This window comes from Megalops cyprinoides, chromosome 3 (assembly GCF_013368585.1).
Source record: "Megalops cyprinoides isolate fMegCyp1 chromosome 3, fMegCyp1.pri, whole genome shotgun sequence".
Classification (NCBI taxonomy): domain Eukaryota; kingdom Metazoa; phylum Chordata; class Actinopteri; order Elopiformes; family Megalopidae; genus Megalops; species Megalops cyprinoides.
Window position 1 is genome coordinate 12,527,606 of NC_050585.1, and position 20,338 is coordinate 12,547,943.

A 20,338-nucleotide genomic window follows, 5' to 3' on the forward strand; every position below is an offset into this window, starting at 1 on the left:
AGTAATGATGTCACATAATACATGAAGCCTGGAAAAGATTTAATAGGTCAAAATGTAGTGCTTGCTTGTTTTTCACTACTGAATAATAAAATTACCCTTTTGGAACCGGTGTGCCGATTTATTTTGTGCATTAGCAGTCAGTGAATTTTAGCACAGTGTAATGAAACTCATTTCAGATCATTGTTAGTCATTGTGTGTATGACAGCATAATAGAACTTAACATTGCTCTAATGGATCATTGTTTGGTGCCGTGCATAATTTAAAGTAATTCCATTTTTTGGATTTACAGACCCCATGGGCTCTATGTTCACTTTAGTATGATGTGCAAATGTTGAGCTTAATAATAATTGGTTGGCAGTATTTATTTAGCCCTGTTTTCCAGATCTGTGTGTATAGCGTATCATACCATGTTAGCCCTATAAGTTGTTCTAGATCAGACCATACCAAATAAATGAATAAAGCTGATCTGGTCTGTAATATCTAAAAAGACCATGATCTTTTTAGATTACATTAGATTAGATTAGATTCAACATTATTGTCATTGTGCAGAGTACAGGTACAAAGCCAATGAAATGCAGTTAGCATCTAACCAGAAGTGCAAAAGAATAGTATTATTTACAGAAAGTGCAGTTAAGAGTAATTACTTTATCTTGTCAACTGGAAATGTATTCTGATGGATTTGGTAACAGACTGCTGCCAGCCAGAAGTATCAATCAATGGCAAAATTACGTTATTACCTCATTTGAAGTAATCAGACTGATAAATCCTACAGTTTTGAAAACAATTTAGCTTTGTGTGGATTCGCGTTTACTTGATTTCTACCTGTGGGTAGAAGATAATATAATCAAGAGAAACAGGTCAAGAGGAAATGAATCGAACAGTTTTTAAAGTGAGAAAAGAAGGGAATATGTTCACCCATGAAACTGAGCGGGATGGAGATGCAAAGTCATATGCAAGATTGGTGTTGTGATGCATTCGTTGTGCTGATATGGATTATGTGAGTCCAGTTTGGGGAAATTATGTATGAGAGCTATATGTGATATTATCATCTATATGAGAAGAAATATAACATGCAAGATGAAGGCATGTGTATTAGATATTTGCTATCTAATATACCAAGTCTTGACAATATCCTTAATTATGGGGTGCAATGCTCTTCTACCCCCTGCTGGCAAGAAAAGTGTACTGTCACACAAATGTCAGATTTTCCGGTGGCCATGTTACAGGTCAGTCTGTCATAAAATGAGGGGGTTTTATTTACTTACCATTCTTTTGAGTGATCTGAATGATGCTCTGATTCAGAGGTTAAAACAGTTGCTAGTTCAGTGTCAATCGCAGAGAATGCAAGAGAGGAGAATGTATCCAGTGCAAAGAATGTGGTATTCCCCATATAGCCATTGCTGTATTCAAAATTACAAAATATGAAACACAGTAACTTCACAAACAGTCAATGAATGACTCCAAAGAGAACTGGAAGAGAATAAATAATTCAGCATAGGTTTCACTGAGAAGAGCAGGCTCTGGTCCCCATACAAATTAGTTTATCAATATCTGTTGGCTAGATGAGTGGAAATTCTACTTAGCTAATCAAATGAACAGACTTGAACTCCCCAAGAAATAGCCTTCTTGTGCCTGGAAAGCATTGTTTTGTTCTAATAGGCTATTAATCTCTTAGTGCAGAGACAAGGAGTTTGTCACAAACCCGTGGCTCCACCTCCTGGGGAACGGCTCCATTTGACACAGGAAACTGTCATGTAATGCATATTACTGTAACTCAAAATGGCAGTGCTTCATTTGTGCATTTGCTTTGTTTAGCACACAGCCCCACCAAGGGCAACACACATAGCATATATCTTTAACCATTTCTACATATGTACATCTGGATACTTACTGAAGCAATCCAGGTTAGTGTTCAAGGGCAGTATGGCAGCAGCCTTTCTGGGATTCAAACTCACAACCTACTTCCCCTTACAACTGCACCACTGCTATTTATATACAATATAGTAAGCTTATTTAGAACATGTAGGTACTAAGGACTATTATGTAGATAAATGGATATGACCACCACTTAATGTAGGCACTACAAAATTTGGGACGTGCACCAAGCACAATGTCAAGTGGGACCAACCTACATTTCCCACTCAACAAGTTTCTTAATTGTTATGTGTTTATTTCAATGGGTAAAGCTAAAACTGTGAAGTTAACATTTTCCTGAAATACATGCTTTGTCTGCTCATGTTATTTTGCCTCCTTATGCAATGGAACCATTTTACACGCTTCGATGCATGTCTCAAATCACAGCACCAGTAAAGTATATCAAGTACAAGAGACCATTTCATTTTACTTGAATGCTTTATTTAAACATTTAAGACATTTTATTTAAAGAAAAGTAGTAACTAAAAGTGAAAATGTAAACCAAAACCAAATGGTCAGTAACCAGCCATGAAAATGGTTACTGCCCCCCTCGGAGACGAAGCACCAGGTGCAGGGTGGACTCCTTCTGGATGTTGTAGTCGGACAGGGTGCGGCCATCTTCCAACTGCTTGCCGGCAAAGATCAGCCTCTGCTGGTCAGGGGGAATGCCTTCTTTGTCCTGGATCTTGGCCTTGACGTTCTCAATGGTGTCGCTGGGCTCCACCTCCAGGGTAATGGTCTTGCCTGTGAGAGTCTTGACGAAGATCTGCATGCCGCCCCTGAGACGAAGCACCAGGTGGAGGGTGGACTCCTTCTGGATGTTGTAGTCGGACAAGGTGCGGCCATCTTCCAGCTGCTTGCCGGCAAAGATCAGCCTCTGCTGGTCAGGGGGAATGCCTTCTTTGTCCTGGATCTTGGCCTTGACGTTCTCAATGGTGTCGCTGGGCTCCACCTCCAGGGTAATGGTCTTGCCTGTGAGAGTCTTGACGAAGATCTGCATGCCGCCCCTGAGACGAAGCACCAGGTGGAGGGTGGACTCCTTCTGGATGTTGTAGTCGGACAAGGTGCGGCCATCTTCCAGCTGCTTGCCGGCAAAGATCAGCCTCTGCTGGTCAGGGGGAATGCCTTCTTTGTCCTGGATCTTGGCCTTGACGTTCTCAATGGTGTCGCTGGGCTCCACCTCCAGGGTAATGGTCTTGCCTGTGAGGGTCTTGACGAAGATCTGCATGCCGCCCCTGAGACGAAGCACCAGGTGAAGGGTGGACTCCTTCTGGATGTTGTAGTCGGACAGGGTGCGGCCATCTTCCAGCTGCTTGCCGGCAAAGATCAGCCTCTGCTGGTCAGGGGGAATGCCTTCTTTGTCCTGGATCTTGGCCTTGACGTTCTCAATGGTGTCGCTGGGCTCCACCTCCAGGGTAATGGTCTTGCCTGTGAGGGTCTTGACGAAGATCTGCATGCCGCCCCTGAGACGAAGCACCAGGTGAAGGGTGGACTCCTTCTGGATGTTGTAGTCGGACAGGGTGCGGCCATCTTCCAGCTGCTTGCCGGCAAAGATCAGCCTCTGCTGGTCAGGGGGGATGCCTTCTTTGTCCTGGATCTTGGCCTTGACGTTCTCAATGGTGTCGCTGGGCTCCACCTCCAGGGTAATGGTCTTGCCTGTGAGGGTCTTGACGAAGATTTGCATGCCGCCCCTGAGACGAAGCACCAGGTGAAGGGTGGACTCCTTCTGGATGTTGTAGTCGGACAGGGTGCGGCCATCTTCCAGCTGCTTGCCGGCAAAGATCAGCCTCTGCTGGTCAGGGGGAATGCCTTCTTTGTCCTGGATCTTGGCCTTGACGTTCTCAATGGTGTCGCTGGGCTCCACCTCCAGGGTAATGGTCTTGCCTGTGAGGGTCTTGACGAAGATTTGCATGCCGCCCCTGAGACGAAGCACCAGATGAAGGGTGGACTCCTTCTGGATGTTGTAGTCGGACAGGGTGCGGCCATCTTCCAGCTGCTTGCCGGCAAAGATCAGCCTCTGCTGGTCAGGGGGAATGCCTTCTTTGTCCTGGATCTTGGCCTTGACATTCTCAATGGTGTCGCTGGGCTCCACCTCCAGGGTAATGGTCTTGCCTGTGAGGGTTTTGACGAAGATCTGCATCTTTCAATCTGGGGAGGAAAAAAAAACGTTAGTAATCAGTTCTATTCTAAAACATTATTGAGGTTCCACAAGACAAGCGATTAGTCACCTAACGTCAAACCAAGAACGTATAAAATTAAAAGCAATTTCATTTATCAATTTAATCTAAAGCATATGGCCAAATTAGATTATATACGCAGCTCGTACACAGACCATATAATGTGGGCTAACATTTTGACACTATATGCGCTTTGCCATATACAGACGCTCAAATTGTGGTAAATAAGTAGAGGTCTCCAAATTCTAATCCTTAACGATGGGCTGGTACAAGCTTGCAATAGCCAAATGAGGAAACTGCCTAGACCATCAACGCCATTTCTTGACATCCGGGTTCTTTGTTCAGGCAGTTTCTAAAATGAATCAGCATTTTCAATAGCTGGTCCCCTACCAAATGTACCTCGTTAGCTACCAAAAACAGCCGTAAACAATCGGATATTATTTTTCCAAACGTTCTAAATCCAAACAATATAAACTACCAAGTTAGCCATAAAGAGAAAAAAACATAAGGTTAACGTATTTAACTAGCCAACCGGTTAGCAAAAAAAACTGCGCAATCGCGCCCTTCGACGTTTCTAACGAAACTTCCAGTTGTCTAAACTCTGTGAATCCCAAGGAACATTACAATGAACGTATTTTTTGAAATATGTTCTGGGCTACAATAAAGAAATCAGAATAACTTACCAGTTAGTAGCGTTCTTTCAAAAAAGACAGCAGAATTATCTTCTTATTTAATTCTATGTGTGCGCTGCTCCGTTATGTCTGCCGGAGATGTGGACTGTACTGTATTTATCCAAACGACGTTTAGTGACGTTGCATAACGTAATGTGTCTCTATCCTTCCGCTGAAAAAAATAGTTCTACATTTCAACCGCATGTAATCGCCACTAAAATGTTAAAGTTTTTCATAAATAATATATTAAGAAATTATTTATATGTTTTAATTGTGAAATAATATTGAATAATGATAGGTAAACTTGCATTTACAGTAAACCAGTGCGGAGTAATATATAATCGGCCTGTTGAAAAGGTCTAGAACATACGAGAAGGACTTAACGTGACAGCCCGCCCCTCAATCACGGATTGGCCAGTTAGGTTGTTTGTCTGAAATGCGATTGGTAGGTTTTGCATCACTGCGATGGAATGTAGATCAGTGTCAAGGTACTGTAACTAGCAACATTAAGAAATTTCAAAACAACGTCAGGTCTAGAATAATCGGGATAATTTGCTGTTAATAACAGTATAGCCTGGAGAAAATGCTAGTCATGTTATACATAAATTAAATTTTGACAGCATATTAAATAGTCATGATTTAGGAATGTTAAGTGTAGTAAGCGAGTTGCATAAAGGTTACTTTATCCTTTCATGTTCTAGCTAGCGCTGTCGAAAGAATAAGAAAACCTGAGGAGAATTTCTTTAGTCTTGAGATTCCATGCTCTGTTTTTCAAAATTGACAATTCAAATAAAACACAAACAAACAAAAAACACATTTTGTCCATGAATGCAATTGGTGTAGGTGTTTGCGTTACATGAGACTCAGCAGACAGGTATTTGAGACCAGTTTTGTTTGGTGGCTATGAACAGAGGAAAAACACAAGTGTTTAGACGCGTCCTGTGACTGAAAGATCAACTTTAAACTATTCAAGCGACTTAATATAGAAAGTAATGCGCTACACGAGCGCAGACAGATGGTAACGTGTTTCTCAAACATATGTTGCCAGCTGGTTTGCTTACGAAAGTAGGTCAGAGCAAAGTTGTGACAATACCACAAGCCTCAGCTTTAGAAATGCCTTTATAAAGTCGCGCTTGTTCTGTTGAACAATAGTAGGAGTAATATGTAAGTAAATTTGAAAGACGTTTTCTGCATTCGTGGGCAGTTCCTACACTGCTTCCCCCAGACCCTTTCTATGAGAAAAGAATACTTATAATTAGTTAACGTCTCTATTTTCTTTGCAGGGAAAATCCAGGCATTTAACTGCCAATCTAGAGGGCCTTGTTCACATGGGCAGGACAATAAGGTTAAAATTACATATAGTATCACATATTGCATGGACTAAACACATTCATATTTCCCACATATCAGGCATTTAAGTAATAATCTTTATGTTTTCATGTTGTGTGAGACAACTTGTAAAATAACCACTGAAAATAATAAACAATGTTATTCTCAAATCTTAAGTGAGTCTTTGTGACCTGTGCATTATCACCATCTCAAGGCGCAAGAAACATTTGGACATCATGAAAAGTTGCACTGCACCCACAAAAGGTTCAAAGTTACACCAGTAGAATAAGAGTGTCCTTATTCTGATGAACGGTACAGAATATGTATTGTAAAAATGCTCTTTGGCTGTCCTGGAACTGGACGTCCTGAGTTTCTGTTCAAAGATTAACGTAACTGCAGAGTCAGCCTGATAAGATCAGTTCCTCAAGCATCGCAAACAGCTGGCACCTCGTTAATCTGGATAGCCCTGTGGAACCAGTTTTGCACTAGATGGTGTCCTAGGATACAACAAACTAAACAGGCTTTTATTTTCAATATCAGCAATGAATGATGGTGTCAAAAGACTTGTCTTAAGATGTCTTAAGACTGAGTGCTGATAAAGGTCATTTATTGACGAGTCATATTTACCCTGTTGCAAATTTCCATTTAGGGCGGTGGGGGTGGGGGGATTAACAAGCGGGCATCATATGTTATTTTTAGGAATACTAATATAGCTGGGAAGGCAAGCAATGGAAGGATAGTGTATAATGTATCCTCCCTAACAGAGCAGAAAGACATTGGATCGTAATGTAATATTTAGTTTTTGGAAATTAAGTAACAGGAACATAGCTAGTTTATCTGTACACTTTGTAATTCAGTTTCATTTAGTATGACACCCTGTATTTTGTTATGCACATTAGAATGGTTCTGTAAGTAAAAGTACCTTTAGGCATATTAGGAATTATCAGCATTATAGAGCAAATCCAAACTGATAAGCAGTGGTCTTATTCTCTTTGTCGGGCATTCAATGGATGGTTTAATTGATGGCAGTGTCAGATAAAGTATTATTAAATGTGAAACTGTAGAGTGGAAGCTTTTTTTTTCAAAAAGGGTTCTTGTTTTTCTTATTGTGGCGTTTATGTTCTCACAAATTATTGCTGTGTCATTTGCCCTTCTCAATATGGGGTGTGATATGCCACGTCACTCATTCCTCAAGGTCAGGGTTGGTCTTGCAGGTTGACACAAGCCTCTGGTTGTTTGTGCTGGCTGGGTGCTTGTCCTTTTGGACCACGTTATTTCTTAACATTTCTTAACATATAACATTACAGAAGCCTACCCAGAATATCACACCACCACATTACAGTGAAGCCAACTGTGACTCCTGATAGTCTCATGACTAGTTTAAATGTTTTTGTTAGACACTTTTGGCAAATAGGACAGGGATTGCAAGGATTAGTTACATTAAACAATTAAGATGTTTGTCCTTGGTTCTTGTTGGACTTTGGCCAACATTCAGTAAGAAGGATAACCAAGGTTGCAAAATGTTGAAGTTGAATGTGGCATTAATTTCTTCTAAACACTGTGTGGAAGGACTGATTCTGTGGGAAATCAACGTGCTTTCCATTATGCCTTTCATGATCAAGAATAAGTGGGTTTCATCACCTTGTTGTTGACTTCCCAGCACTACAGCATGTTACCTCGTGTCTCAGAACTGAAATAGGATCAGACTTGTTTCTATACGCCTATGAGGGAATACGCCTTAGAAAACAAGTACGGCACTGTGTAAATGCAACGTTTATGAATACCAGGAAATCAGTACATAGCGACAGGCAGGGATAGTCAAGGAAATGAGCTGGCAAACATGTGACTGAGCGTCGGCAAACCAACGCCAGCAGTCGGTGGCGAGCTAGCTACAAAGTCCAGCTGGTGGAACCATTTTAACAACTTGAGAAAACGTAGGGTTTCTAGTTCACGAATGGGTTTGTGACATATTTGTTTCTCATATTTTTAAAGTTGAGAAGAACAACCCCTAATGGCAAACGTAACAAATATTCCTACGGTTCAAAGGTAGGTAGTTAGTCCCATACGCTCTTGTGTATAACGGGGCTTTTTGATAACACGGACCGCATATTTCTCCTTAAATACAAGAGAAAATGGGAAAGACAAATCTCAAATAAAGCGTGACACAGCAGCATTTGGGGCTCTTTGTTTTAGGGACAGTCCTTAAAACAATCAGATTATTGTTAACTACATGTCACCACAATGGCTGTACAATAAGGACAGCAAGCTTTTTGAAACACAACTAGTTGACGAACTACACAATCTCAGCTTGAAGCGACAAAGAAGGTCTTTATGCGAATTGTCAATAGAACGCTGACGACCGTATACTGGCATGTACACAGTTAATGTCAAATCTGTACACAGGGAGGGTGCGGGGCTCGTGATGCACACCGGTGGATGCCATTGTGGGGCTGTCCGTTTCGAAGTGTGGGGTTCCCCTGATCTACACGTCTTTAACTGCAAGTATGTTACAATGTCCATCCATACTGTGATTTCATGAAGTCACTTTTAGGGCTTCATTTTTTTTTTACCAATGGTTTTGAGTTCACGAGTTGCAGCCGTTAAAAAACGAAAACATACAATGTAGTGAAAACTGTAATAATGAATTTGTGGAATGCCATACGCTTGGTTCGAGTACTTAAAGAACATTATGTATTTGCACTTTCTCCCATGTTTTTGAGTATTTTTTAAGCACTTAAGTATTTGCTATGACCGTATAAATACAGCACAGCACTTAATTATGTCCGATGTGCCTCGTTGGCACTATGGCTATTTTAAAGAGACGATTGGTTAGTAGGTCACGATTTTTGAAGCATTTTAAAACTTTTCAGATATATGTAGGTGGTACCTCTGAGTCAACCATCAGATATTTCCAGATGCAGAGCCATAAAAGAACACACCGCCCCCTGCTGGTAATATAAGTTTCAAAACCGATTTGTTCTCTTGGCAGCTGCAGTATTTGCACTAAGAAACAGAACCTCCATTTCATAGTACCAAAAAGCCAATTCAAACTTTTACAGGTAGGTATATATTTCAGAGATGTTTCTTTTAAGTCTACTTATCATGTTTTATTTTACTGATATTTGCATGTCAAGATCCACTCACTAGAAGTTTTATTTTGGCTCTGCAATATAGCCATAGCCAGTTGATTTAAGTAATTATGTGTATTTTCTGATGTCTCGCAGGGGTCCAAGAATTTAACCACGTACACATTCAATACGCACACTGCCAAGCACACCTTTTGCAAAACTTGTGGAGTTCAGAGCTTCTACACCCCACGATCAAATCCTGATGGATACGGTAAGAAAAAGAAGAACTGAGAAAAACTGGGCCTTTAAACCAAGGTGTTGTTATTCCAGTACCAGCAACACATCATGACATTTGGATACTGCCATTTTTTGTTTACACTGTAAATGTTGTGAGAGTTCCTCATGTGAAAGCAATGTGAGGGACGTGGGTGTGGCAGGACGAGTATTTGGACAGGTGTGTTTCTCCAGGTGTAGCACCGCACTGCCTGGACCCCGGCACTGTGCGCAGTGTGAAGGTCGAGGATTTCTGTGGAGAGAACTGGGAGGAGAGTATGGAGAAGCATCAGACCATCAGGAGCATGTCCAAAAATGTGGCTGAGTGACACGCACCATTCAAATGAAATCAAGACAACTACAACAGGGCTTTTTCATTGTTTAAATACTGGTGAAGGGGGGTGTAATCGTTAACTGGTTAAAGTATGGACTCTTAACACAAAACAAGAGTAAGGACTCTTCATCACAGTTAGCAATGAAATTTTTATTGAAGTACAGAAGAATATTTTCAAATAAAAAAAACAACAACTCACCAGCTTATAGTGTACAATCATGGTCAGCTTCTTAGTATTTTTCCATCACACAAGAACAACAGTGCATTATAGGTAAGATTCAGTGCATAGAAATGAACCGTAAGAAGATAACATCTCCCAGGTAAGAGGAAGTGAACAGTAGGTCACACAGTTGGGCGAGAAACTAGAATATTTTCAGGTCCTTTTTGTCCTGAGTGATGACCTGGAATGTGTTGATAAACATGTAGCGGGAGAGCAGCAGGTAGAGGTGTCGGAACCACAGGAGCTGGCTGTGGTGACACAACATGGCCCTCTGGGGAGAGAGAAACGTTTCACATGCACTGTAATGATCACTATGTTTCCACCACAGTAAGTGTGCACACCGTTGTGTAAATTCATATGTATTCAGCGTGCCGGCTCTCTGATTCCCCTCAGTAAACAGAATACAAGATGTCATAACTTCTTACAACATAGCCAGAGACATTTTTCAAGCTAAAGCTGAAGTGGCTCATTCAGGGCTGGATTTGGGTTAGCTGCGGTCTTTAGCATGTCACCACTTTACCCCTACATATAACAGAACAAGAACTCTGCCCATTTCTGTAACCAGTAAGCAAAATCTGAATGTTCCTGAGGACACTCTGTAACTTTAAAATTGTGTACATTATTTCCACAGTCCCTAACTGCTTCCCCTGAATCCCCTTCACATGCAAACAAGTTACACACATTATATAAAAGAATGTGCACTTACAGTTAATATCCTATCCAACACACTCCCTCATATTCGCTTAGTCAGTGCACAGTGTGTGTTATCTTTTTAACCAAACAGCAAATCAAGCTTCATTTAAGGACAAAAAGTAAATCATTAGAACTGAATGCATCTCATTGGCTCCCAGGTAAGTCTGCTATCACGGATGGAGGACAGTTTACAATACATTACATTAATTCCATTTAGCAGACACTTTTACCCAGGGCAACCTACATAGGTTACAAATTATACATGTTATCCATTTTTACAGCTGAGTATTTACTGAGGCAATTCTGGGTTAAGTACTTTGCGCAATACAGCAGCAACGACCCAGTGGGGAATCAAACCAGCAACCTTTCAGTTCTGAGCCCTGGTACTTAGCACTATGCTACACTGCTGGAAGTGACCAGTTTATGGTGAAATCATCCCATCTCTCCTTTTCTTTGCTTGTCTGATTGCACGGTGGAGCCCCACCACCCCTGGACAGTACTCAGATATATCTAGCAGTGTGAACAGCATCAGTAAATATCCAGCTGTATGATCATTTAATGATCATTTAATTTCTTTGATAACTGGAACAAACTGAAGTGCATTACACCTCTATAATGGCACTTTGATTGATTGGCTTGAAGAGGTCAATAATAATTAACACAACCTACTCAAATTAGTCAGTGACTTGGTCAGCAAGGCATTTGTTTCAGGTGAAGTGAAAACTATATTATTACTCCATTATTTTGCGTTGTTGTGTACTCTGGTAATTTATATCCAGAGGACGTAGAGATGGCCTTTGATACATACACTCTCTAAATAAGAAAATGCAGGCCATAAGTCTACCACCATGTTTCACTTTGAATCTACATTGATACAATCTTTAAATGGAAGGCCTCTTTCCTGGAACATAAAATAAGCATTGTGGAGAACTACTTAAGGAAATGGGCTTGTAACCATGGGGTTGAATGTTCAAATCATAGGTGGGGCACTGCTGTTGTGCAAGAAATTTGACCTTAATTGCTTCAGGAAGAATCCAGATCTATAAATGGGTAACATGTAGAACAACTTATGAACATTGCCCTAGATAACTGATTTCAAAACACTAACAATCGTTAAAATCATGAAACCTAGCAAACTAAAGTATGAATCTGAATATGAAAGTGGTGTTGGTGATTCATCCATTATGTAAGCTCAAAGCAATCAAGCAGATTTATTACTTTAGGAAACAAAAAAGCCAAATATCAGCTTCTGTAAAGAGTAGTGAGGCAGGTTAAGGTTTTTAAAAACATACTCAATGTTGTTTGGCACAAAACACTCTGAAATCACCAACAGTATCATACATCGATGGGTGGCAGCTCTCATCAGATACGCGTCTGCACACTCCTCAGTCTCATGCATCCATTTGCCCTTTGTTTAAGGCTTTAAGTGTCTGGATGATTTCAGCACAAAGCTGAATGTGAAAACATCTGCTGAGAGCACACCCCATATTCGTCCTTCCGCTCCCACACCATATTATTCAATTCACAACAAATGAAATACTTCCAAATAAGTCAGAGTACAACACTACTTGCCCATTCAGAGTGGGATATTACTATGTATGTGTAAAAAAAAAAACATGTAATAAAACACTCCCAATTTTTTAACCATAATATGCCCAGTAATGGTCCACCATGGCTCCCATTTGTGTGTGAAGGGACTTTAGAGATTGCAGCTCAAAATCTGATCTGTACCTTTGCTTGCTTGTACTCCTTTGAGCCAATGAGGAAGGAGAAGTCAGAGGGACAGAGCCAGCTGATAGGCACCTCCAGGACAGACAGGTACTTCCTGATTATGTTGACAGTTTGCAGTGAGGCGACACAGCAGCCTGTGGGAGCAAAGAGATACCATGTCCTGACAAAAACTAAGTTTCTCTTCTGGAGAGGCACAGTGATTTCTCCTGCCCTTGCTGTACCCACAACGGACACTGGCTCCCGGAGTCCATGGTGAGTGCAGTGAAAGGTTAGACACGGGTCATTGCCGCATCTGTTCATGAACTCTGAAGTTGGCAAAAACCGTGAATGCAAGTGATTTAAGAGTGTAAGCAGCTTGTGCCAAGCTTATAAACCTGTGAAGGGGACAACGCCGCTGTGTTAACTGGCTGATTGTCACATGGTAACTAGTGCCCATTAAACGAGTCCCCTCTGAATGAATGCAGTGCTGGATGGAAAGTACACAAATGACTCAGTGGCAAACAAGCTACACTTTACAATGCGTCTCCATATTAGGCAATAAAACGGTCTATGAAGTTCTTGAGATATGGAGAGAGGTTTAAGAGAAAGTGTCAAAGACTCTTCTACAGTCCTGAGCCTTCCTGACCCTCGCTTATGTGTGTAGTAACCTTACCTGAGGCATGACATACAAGATTACAGAGCTTCAGACTGCAAACCACACTACACTACACTACAAGTGTTACATCACAAGTGAATGTTGATCACAAGTGAATAAGTCAAATCAAACAGAAGACGCATATTAAATCCTTGTTTTATATATTACAAGATTCAGTAGTTGCTTTTTATGTCTATTAAAGATTTCCTTCCAGCCTCTGAGGAAATGAGGAGGATGCCCTGAGGACATACAGCCTGAAGTTTTTGTTGTTTCTGTCTTTTCCCCCACTTTGCACTGGCAATTTACGTAACTTATTTTAAAAAATGTTTTTACAGATTCCAGGTTCGCTTGGTCCCTGGTGCTGGAGATTATGTAAGAGGAAACGTTTGTTAGGGCTGCAGGGGGACGGGCAGATTAACCTGGAACGAACCTGCCCGCTCTCCGTCTGCTGTGGCAGATGGTGTTTTTAGGTTATTTGGTGGAAGTGATGCACCGAGAAAAGGTCGGACAGCACACATACTCCTTTGATACATGCATATTAGAATACATGTTTCATGCACATAATAACAAGTACTGTATGTGCCTTCTTTTGCTATTTTTATAGTATCTTTTTTTCAGCTGCTATAAAGTAGGATGACCTCATTGGTGGAGAGGAAAATTCTGGATGGAACTAAATTGAATATGCATATTAAATCCTGTTCAAGGGATCAAGCCACACATTATGCAATTCGCTGCTTATGCTGTCTAATGGCTACCAGAAAAAAATATTTTAATTCCCCAGGACTGTTCATGATAATTATTTTTTAAAAGTTAAATCCAGCAGCACATCTATGTTTTATCACTGAGACACAAGATGGCAAGCCTGCAGGAGGATGCAGTACAACAAATGCTGCTTAATGCAATTAGAAAATTTTGAAATACCGTGATACGCTACACTGAACAGTAGATGGCGCTCTTTACTGATTTAAAACTGGTTGCATTTACACGTAATTTCTTTTAATAATAAAAACATGCAAATAATAGTCTGCTGGTATATTTTTAAAAAGAAATGAATAGCTTTTTATAACAAATTACAAAACAGGTAGCATTCAGAAGCACGTGAATACTCACAGAGAAATCTTAATCCTTGAAAAAGTGAAGTTATTTACTTATTATTATATTGTTTGAAATTCGCTGAGGTGACCTACTCCAAACTGTTGTTGGTTTTTCACTCAAAAGAAAAATACTCACCATCTGGTATTTTTCCAGTGGAGGCCAGATAGCTGTTGACAGAAATGAAGAAATCTGATCGGATCTACTGGAATTTAAACACACACAAGCTTTCAACATGCAGATCAGTTCAGTTTTTAAACTCCTCATTTTCAGCCTCCTTCACTTTATTGTCTACTTCTGTAAACATAAATTAAAAAAGTATCCATAATGATAAATTATATAAAAAGAGATTAACCACCAAATGGCTTATTTACATCGTCCTTGACTGTTGCCGTGTGGTTAAAGTACACAAAAGCTTGGGTTCTCACAGTTTAAATGTACCACCCCTCGTCTGGAGGTTCCTGGAAATCTCTGCAGTGACCTCCCTGCTGGTCATGCTTGGCCAGCCAAACAGGTCAGGGTTAGGAAAATAGCCTCTATTTGTGGGTACTAGTCGCATTAGAAAGGTACAAATTTCAGAATGTTTGCATACGCTTCTGCAGCTAAAGTCTGTTTGTAAAACGTAAACTGCTTTGCTGGCGCCCGTCCAAGTGGGAAAGAGGTGAACATTTTTAAGCCTCCATAAAGGCGGGATGAAAAGCTATGAGAGCAGACAGTCGAGGGCTCCCGTGAATGCAGACCTGGGGGAATTGGAGTTGCCCTTTTCTATTAATGCGAGGGATGAAAACCCAGATTACTTGCTGCCTAAAAAACAAGAGTTTCAGAAGTCCTCAAGAACCTGTAGATGTGCTGCAGGGAAAAGCAAATGCATATTTTATTACAAAACCGAGGGCTACGGTCACTGGCAATCCTCTGTTGCATTCCTCCGCTCTGAGTCTCCCTAAATAGTGTAAAAACCAGCTAGCGTTTTCTTCCAGCTGCAGAGGTTTTATCGGTTAATTATTTGAAGCTGAGAAAACACAGATTGCCTCTTTCTGCATTCACCTCCAAATGCTTACCCCCCCCCCCCCCCCCCGACAGCCCGCTGATGCATCTAACAACTAGAATGTGGGAAACACAGTTAGGTTTGGCGTGGTTGTTTCTTTATGAACAGAGTGTAATAGGCTTTCCTTACTGCCAACATTACATTTAAATACAGTTGCTTTAATTCAAGAAAATGGCTTTATCTAACAGAATACATACAAGTAGATGCATTTAAAGGGTGCTGATGAGGTGGGGGTGGGGTATTTCTGTGTCAGTTTTGATATTCCTAATGTATTGTTTAACTTCTTGGAATAACTGACAATGTCAGAATTGAAATATTTACTGACTGCACAGTGATCTCGGAATGCTGCATTTGGTGAAATCTTGAAGAAATAACCCTTTGCTGTCTCATATCTTTGTTGACTCTGACGTAATGTTGAAGATAGTTAAAGCGCTATCATTTTATGGGCACAACGCAGTCTGGCCCGAGACAAAAAGTCAGTTCGAACAGCACACAATACGCACTGTAACTCGCAAAGCTTCCTTCAGCCCCCTCCTGCTTTATAATGAACTGATGCAACCGCGAAGCAAGAGGCTGTCCTTCAGACCGCCTACATCTCTCCACCCCAGATGAGGTCTGCAGCGGTTTCAGGGGAACAGCTTGTTATTCCTTTGCATGTGGCTTGGATGGCCCTTAAACTATGAAGAGCAAATTATGCAAAACAGAACATCGGGGCTGGGCTCCTTGGAACCAGAGCAGTTTGTAAGTTATAATTACGGATTTGAGAATCTGGCTGCCAGGTCCATTTATTGGCCTGGCCCCGGTTCCTTTTGGATATGCAGACACGATGTACTGTCCCGTGTGCTGCCTCGAGAACAATCTGTCTGCTTCTCAGGCAACACTGGTGCCCTGCTCTACTAACAAGGTATTCCGCTGCTCTGTCTGTGCTTCCCCATCTAATCTGGTGCCCTGTATTATAAAACAAAGGTGCTCATCTGCACTATCTGTGCCCTTCCATCTAATCTTGTACCCCATATCACAAAGCCAAGATGTTAAAGGGCAGCTTATGCTTCTCTCAATCAATTTTGGTGCCTGACTCTGTGGCTAAGGTGTTAGACGACACCCGGGGCTGAACCTCTGAATGTATACTTAGTAGTACTTTACCTAACAATTTTCAGTCAAGATGCATGTTTAATCACATCCTGAAAAAGTCAGTAATTGAAAAATGATCCCCAGGGAAAGTATTTGGTTATCCAGCACATTCAAGGCAGTGGCCCTCTCATGGCAGACCTATAAACACCTCGTATATTTATCCAAAAACTGCCTGAGTTTTATTTCACTTGGAACAGCCCTAGGAGGCTTTTAAATAGACTGCAGTAGGCATGGCACTGTGATCTTACACTGGTGCAGAACCCTCGTAACTGGGTAACTGTGCTGAATATACTTCTGCTCCACTTACTTTTTTTGTTTTGCACTCTCATCTTACCTGAGGGACCTATAAATGGCAATGTGGTTGGCATGGCCGCTCACTCCTCTTCCATCAAAGGTCAGGACCTGCAGGAGAATAATTGTTTGGCAAATGGTGAGAAATGTTCTAACATGAATATGCATACCTTTTATGCGTACTCAAGCGACATTCAGCAATTGAGTCGCAAGTGAATAAAATGGTAATTCCAGAGACTTTCAGAAAGTCTCCGGATAGGAATACAGCACATTCTTCTGTGATTGCTGAGACATTTGATTGTAAACGTCTGCATAAATGACAACACAACAATGCCAGTAAACTGTATGGGTTGCCAAAAAGATATTGGAATGTTCAGCTGCTTCAGGAATTGAACAGTGCCAAAATCTGGAATCCAAACTGCACACACATGTGAGTAATGAAGATAAACGTAACGGACAGCATACACTAGAGCGATGAAACATAAACATAAACATACATATCATCACCAAAATCATTGTTTTGATATGACTGGAGCCTGAAACGCTTTTTTTTTTCTCCCGAAAGGCTCCCCGGCCTGTTTGTGTGTTCAGTGATGTTTCAATTCCCGCGGTGGACGGGGTCCACGCTGGATTGATGGTGCTCCTTCCAGCGGTCGGTTTTTAGGGGTTCGCGGAGACAGCGCCAAACGGCGAGGGGAAGATGGGCCGATTACTGGCCCGGGGACGCGCATCAGAATCCCTGAGAGTCTGGGTCTGTCTGCTGGCAAACGCAGCGCTGCTTGGCAGAGGATAACCGGTATTTAGAATCTTCATGCTTTTCCGGCGTGACTTTACCTCGTTAAGACATGGGGAAAAGTTTTACCTCGTTAAGACATGGGGAAAAGTCCCAGCGTGAAAGAGGAGTGGAAAATAAACAACTGAGGGCACGGCAGTCGGCAAGGCGAAACGCCCCATGGCTCAGCCCTAACGAGAGGCAAAGGGAATCCGACCCCCCAAATATGATAATCACCAGGCAGACACTTCGCATTCTCAGCTAGTGAGCGATTCCAGGGCCTTTTGGCCTTCCCTCCGTCTGGAGGTATTTTTTGCCGATTTGGAAAGCAAAAAAAAAAAAAAAAATACAACAGGAACATTGATTACCTAAAGTGTAAGATGTAGCCAAAATAAACAGGGAATCTGAAGTGGCTTCCAGACTGGCAGTGGGGGAATCTGCTTTACTTTAGGGGGAAGTCAGTAACAAAAAAAGAAAGAAAACGATTAAAACAAAAGAGCAAAAAAAAAAAAAAGGGGATAAAGACAGACAGAGTGTGTCTGGGAATGACCCGTACAGCTGACAGTGTCTGTGTTGTTGCTGGCATTGCATGGGCCTTTAAGTCCGAGGGAACATCTGCTAAAGCCAGCAGGGACTATAGCTGCCGCTCCCCTGGGGAGGCCAGGATTCTCTCTTTTCCTTCCGAGGAAGTGGTCTATCCAAAAAACACAATACAAAGACAGTTATTTTTTATCCAAATGAAAAGCTGTCCTTGCCTGAAAGACAAAGCCAATATAGAGCCCAGGGCAGGCCTAAAAGGCTCTAGACAAGACCAGGCAATGTATATGAATTTATTAAGCATTCAGATGAGGTGGTTGATGAGCAGGTCCTTCAGGGACTTGGCCTTTGGGTGCAGCATTAGAGTGTATTGTGAATATGTAACAAATTAGCAATCAGTCAGTATGGCTTGCAATGTAAGGGACTGTGTCAGCAATCTGGGCACATATCAAGCAAAATTCCACAATGATTGTAATCCAATACTCTTGCTTTCCATTTCTGAGATGGAAAAAATACACACCGATGGCAAAATTTTGATATTACAAATCAAAATAAATGCCACTAAGCAGGAAATGGTCAAATGGCTAAACAAAATGAATGTACATTTAAACTGAGCATATAAACTTTCTTCCTGAGCTAGAAATGCAATAAAAGTTTCAATCTGTGAGGCTTACTGTTAGCACAAACATGAATGCTGCTCAAATAAATGGCTGCAGTAAAAAAACATTCGGGATGATGTATTTTGTTTAGACACACCCACCTCCTGCTTTCTGACTTGTATTTATATCTTAATTTGCCTTCGGCAAATATTTTGATAAAAACAAAACTGCATGGTAAAACGCACTCAGATATTAATCAGAAAGTAGCATTACTTGGTATTCACCCAGAACACAGAATGGAGCACTGTGAAAAGAGCTCTAGTTAACCATTTGTTGTCAAACACATGTAAGTGAATACAGCAAATGCAAAATATATACAAGTATAAATAAGGTAAATACATTTCTGGGATTTGCTGAAATGTTTATTGAGAGAATTCTCCAGATAGCCTTCTACATTTCTGCTCTTAGCAACTTGTTTATCTGAGCCCACAATAGCTGCTGCCTGGGTTTATCAGGGTTGTAACAAACTTTGTGGAGTAAAAAAACATGTTTGTCACAGTTTCAACTATGAAGTCCTCTTCAGAAACTTTTTAAGAGAACATTTAGCTCAAATAATGTCTGGGGTTGATAAAAATCACTTGGAAAACACACAAGACGGGCGACTGGAGTCTTGAGTGAACCACATATGAGTGCTACAACAGACACTCTGCATCTAGGAGAGCCAGTGGGTGGATGATCCTGTTGGTGAATTAATTATTATGAGATTCTGGAGTGCAGCAGCCTGACCCAGCAGCCAATGCGAGGCCCGTGCAGACACAAAGGGACACAAATGCCCCAATTAGATTGTCGTGGGAACACAATGCTAAAGCTCTTGCGAGGTTAGAGTGACACAAACTGACACTAGAGGAGCAGAATGCACTGGTAGAACAGATGCACCGCAGCCATAACAGAGAAAAGGCAGATAAAGAACCGCTGTACTTCCGACAGGAGATTAACATTTCAGAAAACAGAGTAACCAATTCAAACGTTTTTTTTTTTTTTTTTACTTTTCTTTGACTTGCTGAGATCGAGTGGTAATTGAGGGTTCTACCGTTTGGTAGCACTGTGTAAGTGACTGAGTCACTGCTGCAGGTGGAAAAATTGCTGTTACTGTAATGGGTGCACAGTACTACTTTCCAACAGATAGCCTACTAATAATTCACCCATTAATTCATGTATTCACTCAGACCTGCCAATCATTACCCCTTCACTGAGTCACTAATGATGTACTGATGTTATGACTCATCGATTTGCACAATTCTGCTATCCACAATCCCAACTCCATGTGTACTTATACATGCCTATACATTATCGCCGAATCCTGTGTTGACAGCAGCCACAGAAACACAGTGTTCAATAATACTGTGCTGTGTTTCTTTGAGGACAATACCTTCTTCAAAAAGCATCTAAATCAAGCACCATATTAAGGTTTAAATTCCCCTTTTAGCCGTTAAACCAAGGGAAGTGTTTGGTAGGAGCTGGAGTTGGGGTATTTGAAAAAGAACAGGTGTTCCAGCCTTAACACCACTAACCCTTACCCTAAAGTAGGACACTGTGGTGTTGTGCTAAGGACCAGGGATCATAACCCCAAGGTTGCTGGCTAATTTACCAGCTGGGCCACTACTATTCTACTCTCGGGCAAGGTACTTAGCCCGAATTGCCTCAGTAAATACCCAGCTGTATAAATGAATAACATGTGAACATTGTGAATTATGTAAGTCTCTCTGGATAATAAGCAAACAAAGTGTAATAAGTTATTTTCCCCACCATTCTTTTTATGCCCGAGAA

The 20,338-nt window shown here is 41.3% G+C and overlaps 3 protein-coding genes across 3 annotated transcripts; 1 reads left to right on the forward strand and 2 right to left on the reverse strand.

Moving 5' to 3' along the window:
* Positions 1-2,437: 2,437 nt before the first annotated feature.
* Positions 2,438-4,872, reverse strand: ubb (ubiquitin B). The gene is made up of 2 exons (XM_036523015.1): positions 4,775-4,872; positions 2,438-4,062 (listed from the first exon to the last, which is right to left on the reverse strand). The coding sequence occupies exon 2, from the start codon at positions 4,052-4,054 to the stop codon at positions 2,453-2,455; it is 1,602 nt and encodes a 533-aa protein (XP_036378908.1). The 5' UTR covers positions 4,055-4,062; positions 4,775-4,872; the 3' UTR covers positions 2,438-2,452.
* Positions 4,873-7,951: 3,079 nt separating this feature from the next.
* On the forward strand, positions 7,952-9,768 carry cenpv (centromere protein V). Its single transcript, XM_036524929.1, has 5 exons — positions 7,952-8,137; positions 8,495-8,593; positions 9,081-9,150; positions 9,316-9,430; positions 9,628-9,768. The coding sequence occupies exons 1-5, from the start codon at positions 8,103-8,105 to the stop codon at positions 9,759-9,761; spliced, it is 453 nt and encodes a 150-aa protein (XP_036380822.1). The 5' UTR covers positions 7,952-8,102; the 3' UTR covers positions 9,762-9,768.
* Positions 9,769-10,113: 345 nt separating this feature from the next.
* On the reverse strand, positions 10,114-16,680 carry pigl (phosphatidylinositol glycan anchor biosynthesis, class L). Its single transcript, XM_036523290.1, has 5 exons — positions 16,647-16,680; positions 14,511-14,559; positions 14,275-14,306; positions 12,411-12,544; positions 10,114-10,257 (listed from the first exon to the last, which is right to left on the reverse strand). The coding sequence occupies exons 1-5, from the start codon at positions 16,678-16,680 to the stop codon at positions 10,129-10,131; spliced, it is 378 nt and encodes a 125-aa protein (XP_036379183.1). The 3' UTR covers positions 10,114-10,128.
* Between the last annotated feature and the right edge of the window lie 3,658 nt (positions 16,681-20,338).

Bases quoted from the DNA above. Each gene is read 5' to 3' on its own strand.
- ubb (XM_036523015.1), bottom strand. From the start codon at position 4,054: ATGCAGATCTTCGTCAAAACCCTCACAGGCAAGACCATTACCCTGGAG.
- cenpv (XM_036524929.1), top strand. From the start codon at position 8,103: ATGGCAAACGTAACAAATATTCCTACGGTTCAAAG. The intron at 9,151-9,315 runs GTAGGTATATAT...GATGTCTCGCAG, and splicing joins GCCAATTCAAACTTTTACAG to GGGTCCAAGAATTTAACCAC. The intron at 9,431-9,627 runs GTAAGAAAAAGA...GTGTTTCTCCAG, and splicing joins ATCAAATCCTGATGGATACG to GTGTAGCACCGCACTGCCTG.
- pigl (XM_036523290.1), bottom strand. From the start codon at position 16,680: ATGCCAACCACATTGCCATTTATAGGTCCCTCAG. The intron at 14,560-16,646 runs GTAAGATGAGAG...TTAAACTGTGAG, and splicing joins GCCATTTATAGGTCCCTCAG to AACCCAAGCTTTTGTGTACT. The intron at 14,307-14,510 runs GTAAATAAGCCA...TTCTGTCAACAG, and splicing joins CGGCAACAGTCAAGGACGAT to CTATCTGGCCTCCACTGGAA.